This window comes from Cotesia glomerata, linkage group LG4 (assembly GCF_020080835.1).
Source record: "Cotesia glomerata isolate CgM1 linkage group LG4, MPM_Cglom_v2.3, whole genome shotgun sequence".
Taxonomy (NCBI): Eukaryota; Metazoa; Arthropoda; class Insecta; order Hymenoptera; family Braconidae; genus Cotesia; species Cotesia glomerata.
This window is the reverse complement of record NC_058161.1, coordinates 15,788,813-15,798,716: the sequence shown is the minus strand read 5'-3', so window position 1 is coordinate 15,798,716 and position 9,904 is coordinate 15,788,813. Positions and strand designations below refer to the sequence as shown.

Below are 9,904 nucleotides of genomic sequence, written 5' to 3'. Positions count from 1 at the left end.
GTGTCAAATTTTTTTTTTATTTTTTTTCAATAAAAAAATTATAAAAATTTTCAGATATCAGCTAATTTAATTTCCATTAAGAAAACTTATATTTTGTCATATCAAATAGTGATAATCCAAAACTTTTAAAGAAATGTCAGTCTACAAAAATTAAAATCATTTCAGCTTTTTTTTTTTGCCCTAAAATTTTTAAACAATCTATTTTTTTTCTGCAAATTTTTATTTCGCTAAAAAATTAAAAAATCTATAAATATTTAAAATTTAAAAAATTTATATATTTCATTCAACCATATGTTGGTGTTGTAGTGCATAAGAAAATTTTCTATGATTTTGAACGCAACCAATAGATGACCTTGCTATAAAATTCTTTAAAGCTTATTTTCTTTTTTTCAGTTTCTGTTTACAGTCTTGTGTTTTTACAATCAATGCAATTCCAGTAGCACGTTGCAATAATTAATAATTTAAAAAAAACAAAGTTTATTTGTTTGTTAATTTATGCTATAAAATAAGTCAAAGTAGATTATAATTTTTAATCATGGACGAGCAAAGTTTTCAAGTTCGTGTTATCAATGAAGAGAAGGTAATTCATTAAATCGTATTATTATTAATAAATAATTAAATAAGATAATAGACAAAAATTAATCAGACTAATAATTTTACTTTTTAGGGTAAAGGAGTATTTGCGTTACGCGCTTTTAAAGAAGACGAGATAATTTTTGAAGAAAAACCCGTAGTTTGTTGTCAGTTTTCCTGGAACGCTGATTATGGTTATCTGGCATGTGACAATTGCATGTACCCGTTAGAAAATGCCGAAGAAAATGTACGTCGCTTAACTGGAAAAAAAAATCTAGTTTTGCCGTATCCAGAATATTGTGAAATGAAAAAAGAATTGTTCGCTGAATGTCCAGAGTGTGGTATTAAATTTTGTAGCAATGAATGTTTAAAAGAAGCGTTTAGTAAGTATCATCGAATTCTATGTAGCCAAACGCGCGGAAATAAGGAAGGTCATCCGCTGGAAAAATTAAAAGAAACCTGGAAGCAAATGCATTACCCACCTGAGACAGCTACAATTATGCTTTTAGCGAGGATGATAGCTCATGTTAATCAAGCTGATGATAAATCCAGCGTTTTAGCTGTGTATAATAACTTTTGTCATAAAACAGTGAATGAAGTTCATGAAATAGCGCATAATTTGCTGGGAGAAAAATTTATTGGCCAGATTGATGTGTTAAGAGAATTGCTGGAGCAAACCTTCAATAAAGATTATGTTCCTCAGGTATGTTTTATATCTAATTTATTTTTTTAATTGTTTAGAAGATGGACACCGTATTTTTTGCCATAAAAAATCTAAAAATGTATGATACTAAAATCAGCTATTTTTTTAATTTTTACAATAAATCAATTACTTATTAAGTCTTGATAATTAAAATGACATTTAATAAATAACAAATTTAAATTGAATACATTAAAGATTATGGTAAGGATAAAGTGAGTGCAATTCACAGAATTATTATGCTGAGTTATTATTTGAATCGGTGACATTAAAATTCCACATTTTAAATTCTTATTTTCTATATTAATTTCCTAGTTTCATTTGATTTTACTTTGTAAAAACTGTAGGTACTATGTAATAGAAATTGCCATTTGGCCTGTGCCTTGGCATAAATAAACAAAATCTAAATTACGATAAAAAAACATTTTTAAAAATTCACAATCATAATTTTTTTCAAATTTCTGCATGTGGAATTTTATTCATATCAATTAATAATTTATAATTTTTATAAAAATCTAAAAAATTGTTAGATATTTATTGATTCCAGTACCGTAAAAATAGTAATTTTATTTTTTTAATTGTTTGATTACAAGGTAAATTTAATAGTAGTATCATAAAAATTAAATGCTTAGCTTAAAAAATTTCTATTTTTTTTATTCCTATATTTCAAGATAAAAAATTTGAAAAAAATTTTTTTTCAATCCCAGACTTTTAAATTTTAGGATTTCCAAAAAAATTTTTAAGTATAAAAATGACAGTTTTTTTTTTTATTTTATTCTAGATTAACTTTAACGGTAGGTCAATATATTTTTAGAGATTTTATTTTTCTAATCACCTCTTAAATAAATTTTGAAATCAAATAAAATAAAGTTTCTGAAATATAGCTAATGTGGAAGCTTTATGATAGTTAATTTAAAAATTTTTTCAAAAGGTAATTATAAAAATAAAATTTCAGAAAATACACTCACCACGGCTTACCATTAACAGCCGAGACCAGTGATTGCAGTTTCAATCGGTTTAGCGAAACGAATGAAAATTTTGAAAAAATGTTTTTAGAGATAATAGATAATTTAATAAACTATTTCACCACAAAGCGTTTTTTTCAAAAATTTCATTCGTTTCGTGAAAGCAATCGAAACTGCAATTGCTCTGATGTTGTGGTCCCAACTTTCAAACAATTAATTTTATTATTTGAAAATCTAATTTTTTTTTTTTATTTAAAAATTTCATACTAGAATATTTCAGTCGTAATTACAATAAAATAATGAATAAAACTTTGTAAAAATAATTTAAATCAATTAACTGTAAAAACAATAACTTGAGTTGACAGGAATAACAAATTTATTGCAGGAAAATGTTCACATTCTTCATAATAAGCGTTATTCATAATAAGTTTACTTATGGATTTTAATTTCAGCTTCTAAAAATCCTTAAGGAGATTTCGTGAAAAATCACTTTTCTTACAATATTCTTCAATTTTTGAATACGCGTACTTTTAAGTATCCTCTATACGAATAAATTTTTTTAATTGTCCTTGCGGTGCTAATTTTCGAAATATTAGCAATTAAAAATCGTACATCTAACATGTATTCCCTATCCTGACCGTAGTTAGAGTGAACATTTTATTGAATAACAACCATACTTTTCTTAAAATTTTTTTGAAAAACTGAGAATATTTAATTGAAGTTATAACAAGTATTTTTTATCAAAAATAACATAAACGAGCGGTATTCATTTTTTTATAAAAAATATTTGAACTTAGCGACTTTCGATGTTTTACGTGAGTGGAAGTAAGTGAGAAATAGTCTGTAAAGAGAGGCAGAATTAGTTCGTGAGAAAGAAACCAATACCCATAACCTATTGGTGTCTTTTTCTTGCCGATGAACCTCCTTAAGTAAATATTTCATTTATTTCAAGAAAGACATTATCATTCTGAATATAACACATGAGAAATTTTTAATGAAGATGCAATTTCTGAGATTTCAGGGCTGGTATAAAATTAATAGGCACTAAAAATTCCATACAATAATCATTGCCGATTGACACTCGGCGGAGTTGAATTAATTTTTTATTTTATTCAGTTTTTCTGATTCTACTAAATTTTTTAACAATGCGACTTGACGAGACTGTTTTTGAAGCAGTTAAATTAACAAATATCAACCATTTTAATCGTTTCATTCGTATCATAATTTCTGCTAAATTGATTCGTATCATGTTACTGCTAAAAATCGCGATATCAATCAACTGTTAATACAAGATTTTGCTTTGTTTTATTATTCATGTAACTATCCTACGCTCATCCCATTAAACTTTAATTAAAAAATAACAATAATAATAAAAAAAAAAAAAGAATTTACTAGCTTCATTCGTTGCCGAGATATTTGCAGTTATAACTCGTATTCATTTTTTAAAAATAAAATTTTCAACAAGAACCACACATTTCGAATATTTACTTCGTAATTAATTCTTGTTATCTGCAGAAATCGTCTACAGCAAAATGAATATTTTATTTGAAAAATAAATTATTTACAATTTTAGTTATTCGCGACCATGAATAAAAAATTATATTACACAACGTATATTTTACTATTTAACGCATACACTTTTTATGTTCCAATTTGTAACTTTTATAATCTTGATGCATGGAGTATATTTAGAGTAAAATAATATTTTTTTCTCTGCACTTAGAAAAAAATACTTCATTTAATTTAACTCATGTAAAGCTACTTATTTTATTTTTATTTATTATTACCAGAATATCTAAAAATATACACACCTACATATAATGTGATAATTATGTTTAATGGAGGCCAATCAGTTTTTCAATTTCTTTCTACTCTATACTTCTATATTAATATTATAAAGAAGAAAGATTTGATTGTTTGTTTGTTTGTTTGTTTGCATTGAATAGGCTCCGAAACTACTGAACTGATTTGAAAAATTATTTCACTGTTGGGAAGTTACACTATCCCCGAGTGACATAGGCAATATTATATTATAATTTTTAATTTTGAAATTTTTGTTAAATACCCGTGCAAAGCCGGGGCGGGCTGCTAGTTGTTTTATAAGTATAATCTAAAATTTTCAATTGAGCAGGTAATTTCGTTATATTTCGTTAAATATCACAGAGTTATATCGTATAAATGTATAAATATATACAAATATACATGTATAAACTTTTGAACTAGTGGCGTAATCTGAACAAACCTGACGAGCTGAATCAGAAAATAGCAAAATTTTTCAAGAATTACGACATGAGGACATACGTGTAATAAATAGATTTCTATGAAATCTACTAAAAATTGGTACAATGACGGTTTCAGATTGTAATTTTTACAGATTTTGCAAGAATTACATTGTAAAATGTAAATATTACATTTAAAGCTGTGAAAATTAACATTCAAAGTTTGAATTCTACAAATATTATTCCGAACTGCAATTTTTCTAGTTTTAAATTTGACACCTATTACCATTTACAATATAATTTTTCCCCCTTTTTTTTTCGTGTAATAATGAAAACAAATAAAGTAAAAACCCCTATTATTGAAAGGGCCCCCACCATTGACACCCTATTTAATTTTATAATTTGATTACTAAAATCTGTTAATAATCACAATTGTTGATATTTCATGATAATTTTGAATATATAAAAAATTAAAAAATGATAAAACCTATGAGCATTCATTTGTAATAACAGCTATTCGGTTATGGAACGACTTACCTTCTGAGATTGTAAATGCTCTTAGTTTGGAGACTTTCAAAATTAAATTGTTCGATTTTCTAATGAGTAACGAATAGTTAGAAATTAGTATGCTGGAAAATAACATAATATTGTGATGTATATAAAAATTTGGATTTACACTCTTGTTTTAATTGCAATCTGTTTTATGTACTCTATCAATGCTTCAAAATTTATTGTACTTATTTGAACATTATCTTTGTATGTAAAATTTGCCATTCGGCTTAACGCCTTGGCATTAAAACTAAATAAATAAATAAATAAATAAATAAAATTTAATTCCAAGGTATAAACTATTTACCGCAAAAAAATTCCTTTTTTTTTCAAGTAGGCCAAAACCGCTTATACGCTTGTAATTTCTTAACAATATTGCTAAGAAAGACATTATCAAATCAAGATTTCTCAATGTTTTTTATTATGCAATTGCACTGATTAAAATTATTTTCGATTATTTATGGTCTAAATAACCATATAACCATTTACTTATATTTTATCGAGTTAAAATTAATTATAAAATGGCAGATGTCAATGATGGGGACACAAAAATTAACTTGCGTCAACTAACGACATAGGCCATAATGTAAGGTAACTCAACCCCTTCAACATTCATGGCAATGTATTAATGTTGACATACTGTCATGTGATTTTATAAGAATCAAAGTATTTAAGACTAGAAAAAATTGCTGAAAAAAAACTTGGCAAAAAATATAGAAAAGCTAGGTCTCAAACGAATTTGAAAATAATAAAAATTATTGATAGTTTTGCATTAGCTAGTAAAAATAACACCGGCACACAAAAAAAAAAAAAGTTGTCTGTACACCGGGCGCCACCTATCTACGGGCATGTTTTTCGACCCGCTGAACACGAATTTCAAGTCAGTTTAGGCCGTTCAGTCTTCAATTTCGAGTAAATTGCAAAAAACCCCAAAAAGTAACGAAAATTCGATGTTTTGGCTAGAAAAAAAATTTTGAGATCTAAGACAAGCATAATTTTTATGTATGTTCAAAAAATCATCAAAAATTTCAAAAATCGAAGAAAATCGGGATTATCTTCTTATAAAAAATTTTGTGAACCCGGATTGATGAAGAATTTTATGTAATTCAATCTGCTTGATTTTATTCTGCAATAAATTTGGCCCATAGTCCCTTCAAACATTCATAAAACTGCAAAAAATCGATTAAATAGCAGAAAATTGCTGCTCCAAAAATGAAAAAATATCTCTTAAACACAATTAAATAAATTTCTTGTATTTTTTATTAAAAAAATACAAGATTAATATCTGAAAATGCAAAAAAATTGTAAAATCTATGAAAATGATGTATAAACAGAATTAGAAGAATGATTTTCCCAACTTTTAAACTGTTTTTCGGTGGTATAGAACTCTTATTTTCAAATGATCTACGGAGTGGATTTATCTTTCGTTTGTTATTTTCTTCTGGTATATCTCTTTTGAGTGTCCAGCTCAATAGTCTGATATCATGTTGATATTCCAATTTCCTTGATACCTAGTCTCCATTCCACTTATGTCACCCTGACCAGACGCCGATACTGGGTTTCCGAATCCCTGCATCGTAAAGTACTCATCACTTGTACCTGTCATGACGGCACATACGCCGTTAACCCAGGGACTCTGCCAGATGGTTCTGTTGCCCACTGTCACCCCGAGGAGGTGCCCTGATTGCAAGTACAAGCGATCATGCAATGAAATGAAGTCTGCACATCGAAGAAGTTGAAATCCCAACACGATGGCAAATTTTTACTAAATAAAAGAAAAGGTGGAAGAAGAGGTATCCACGTCGTAGATCATTCGAAAGACTGTTAAAAATCCAATTTGTGTACATTCTTGGATCTTAATCTTGTATTTTAGAAATAAAAAATACAAGAAATTTATTTAATTGTGTTTAAAAGATTTTTTTCCATTTTTTCAGCAGCAATTTTCTGCTATTTTATCGGTCTTTTGCAGTTTTATGAATGTTTGAGGGGACTATGGGCCAAATTTATTGCAGAATCAGATCAAGCAGATTAAATTACATGAAAATCTTCGTCAATCCGGGTCCACAAAATTTTCTGTAACAAGATAATCCCAATTTTTCACGATTTTTGCAATTTTTAAGGATATTTTACAATTTTTTTAAATTTAAAACGGTTTATGATTAAAGTACGATCGAAATTAGTATTTAACAGATCAAAATACATGAAAATTATGCTTGCCTCAGATCTCAAAATTTTTTTTCTTGCCAAAACATCGAATTTTCGCTATTTTTTTGGGGTTTTTTGCAATTTACTCGAAATTGAAGGCTGGACGGCCTAAACTGACTTGAAATTCGTGTTCGACAGCGGGTCGAAAAACATGCCCGTAGATAGGTGGCGCCTGGTGTGCAGACAACTTTTTTTTTTGTGTGCCGGTGTAATTATTGTCAATACAAATTTAACTGTAATAAACGACCTGTCAATAATCGGCTCTTTGAATTTGTTGCGCTGTCAATAATACATACATTCGACCTGTTGGTTTTAAGTTGATATAATAATTATTAAATGTTCTATTATTTAAGTTAATTAATTAAATTATATAAGTAAAAACAATGATTAAGGTGTCCTATAAAAAAAAAGTTGACAATATTGATTTGAAACACGATAAAAAAATTCAAATATTCATGATCACTCTTATAGTATCAATAATGGGAGCTTTTATCTTATTAACACTTTTGTTAAAAAATTAATTTATTAAATTGTTCATTTTAAAAAATTCTTGAGTTAAAAAATCCTTGTCTGGACATAATTTTTATTTCTTCTCAGTTAAGCACACTTTTTTAACGAACTGATAATCTAACTTCAAACAAATTATTTCATTCTATAATTTTAAACTAATAGAATTGAATACTTAAGTTTTATTCATGAAATCTTAGATGAATTTGTTTAATTGATATTTAATTTCACAAAAAATAAAATAATATCTCAAAATTTACAAGTAAATGTTGAACGATTAATCAAATGATTTGCTTTCAGTGGTTTACTCCAGAAGGATTCAGAAGTTTATTAGCATTAGTCGGCACAAATGGTCAAGGAATAGGTACGAGCGCATTCAGCCGTTGGGTAAAGAATGTAACTGCTCTGGAACTACCCACAGATCGAAGGATTCAAATTGATAAGTTCATCGATCAAATTTATGACGATATGGATGAAGGTATTGTAAAATATTGATAAATACTTAATTTAAAAATCCGGCTTTTTGCATGGTGAGATAAAACACTTAATAATTTAATTAATAGTTGTAGGAACTTTTCTTAATAATGAAGGATCCGGTTTATACGCACTTCAATCAACTCTCAATCATAGCTGTTCACCAAATGCAGTTGTTGAATTCCCTTACTCTAATAGTACTTTAAGGATAAAAGCAATCCGTGATATTCAGCCCGAAGATGAAATTTGTATCGGATATTTAGATGAATGTGAGCTAGAGCGTAGTAGGCATTCTCGACAGAAATTATTGAGTTCATTGTATTTGTTCGTTTGTCAGTGTGACAAATGTATCGCGCAAGCTGATGATTCTGATGTTACTTCTGATGATGATTATGATCATGATATGTCAAGTTGAAATATTAAAAAATCATATGTGACTTTTATACAAAACATCGCCGTACTTTATAATCTCAAGTACCAGAAGGTCTGAATAAACTTATCACGAAAATTAAATTCGTTTTCATTCATTGAAGGAAATAGTTCGCTTCAACTTGTAAAAGAATTATTTTGAATCATAATATTTCAGGACTTATAAGGATAAACACATATCATACATGGATTCAAAGTTCAAATTGGCAAATTTTGGAATAGATATGTGGTGCCACATAGAGTTCGCTAGTAATAATGGTAATAATGGTAAATGTTAAATGGTAAAATACAATGTTGAATGTATAGAGGGTAGAGGTAAGGAGTACTGTCTCTGTGTATGAAAAAATGGATAATTTTTAAGGAGGTTCGAGCGAATCTAATGTGAAAAATGATTTCCAACTTTGACCTTTAAAATTAAGTATATGTATAAATAAATACGTCATTTATCTAATCCCAAAATTTTAAAAAGATTCACCGTTTAGTTACTTGGATATTAAATTTCAAAAATCATATTTTTTATCTCCTTATACACGGGATCTTATGGCGGATAAACTTTAGTCGAGACTTTAATTATTTTTTTCAATATTAACCTCTCAACTTTAACGAATAAAACACTATACCCAAGAAACTTGGATTATTATAAAATATAAAAGAAATTTAATAATAATACATTACCGATATAATTTTTGAAATATTTAAAGTTTAATTTTATGTTTTTGTCTCGTTTATTTTCAGCTATTTATTCGAATAAAAATTTGGCAACGTCGCGTCAACAGCTGAGAAAAAAGAAAAGGATAGAAATATAGTTACAAAGAGAGAAATATTTAATTCACACGTCATCCACGTCTCTGTGATGGGTATAATCAAACGCGCTGTTGCCAAATCTGTTTATTTAATCCGGCAAGTAATAAATACGAAAGTCATTTTATTACTTTATTTTATTAAGGAGATCCACGCGAAGTAGTCAAATTTTTGAAACTTCCTGAAAATTTGTAAATTCAATCTACGTAGCCCAATGATTAATAAAAAAAAAAAAAAAAATAAAAAACAGGAGGTTTCCGGGATATTTAATCAAATAATTAGCAAATAATTAGCTTTCCACCAGCCGTGTATATGGTTAAGAATTTAATGCAATTAATGATTTAAAAAAAATTTTATTTTCATTGAATTCGATTGAAAAAATAATAAGCTTTCAATTAAAACAATAAAAAAAGTAGGTTTCCGAACTTAACATATTATTTCCGTTCTTTAAAGTCTTGTATTTGACTTGGCAACACTGCTTG

General features: G+C 27.5%; 1 protein-coding gene across 2 annotated transcripts; it reads left to right on the top strand.

Moving 5' to 3' along the window:
* Positions 1-426: 426 nt before the first annotated feature.
* On the top strand, positions 427-9,335 carry LOC123263168 (SET and MYND domain-containing protein 5). 2 transcript variants are annotated; one of them, XR_006509111.1, is made up of 5 exons: positions 427-580; positions 668-1,276; positions 8,019-8,196; positions 8,282-8,676; positions 8,779-9,335. XR_006509111.1 is itself a non-coding variant. In XM_044725713.1 (4 exons), the coding sequence occupies exons 1-4, from the start codon at positions 536-538 to the stop codon at positions 8,605-8,607; spliced, it is 1,158 nt and encodes a 385-aa protein (XP_044581648.1). In that variant the 5' UTR covers positions 427-535; the 3' UTR covers positions 8,608-8,705. The 2 variants fall into 2 exon arrangements, 1 of the variants encoding a protein (XP_044581648.1); XM_044725713.1 differs by lacking the exon at positions 8,779-9,335 and having other exon boundaries at positions 8,282-8,705.
* Positions 9,336-9,904: the final 569 nt, after the last annotated feature.

What these genes read in the sequence shown, in the direction of transcription:
- LOC123263168 (XM_044725713.1), top strand. Translation starts at nt 536, where the DNA reads ATGGACGAGCAAAGTTTTCAAGTTCGTGTTATCAATGAAGAGAAG. An exon ending in ATAAAGATTATGTTCCTCAG is followed by an intron (nt 1,277 to 8,018) that starts GTATGTTTTATA and finishes ATTTGCTTTCAG; the next exon opens with TGGTTTACTCCAGAAGGATT. An exon ending in TTATGACGATATGGATGAAG is followed by an intron (nt 8,197 to 8,281) that starts GTATTGTAAAAT and finishes TTTAATTAATAG; the next exon opens with TTGTAGGAACTTTTCTTAAT.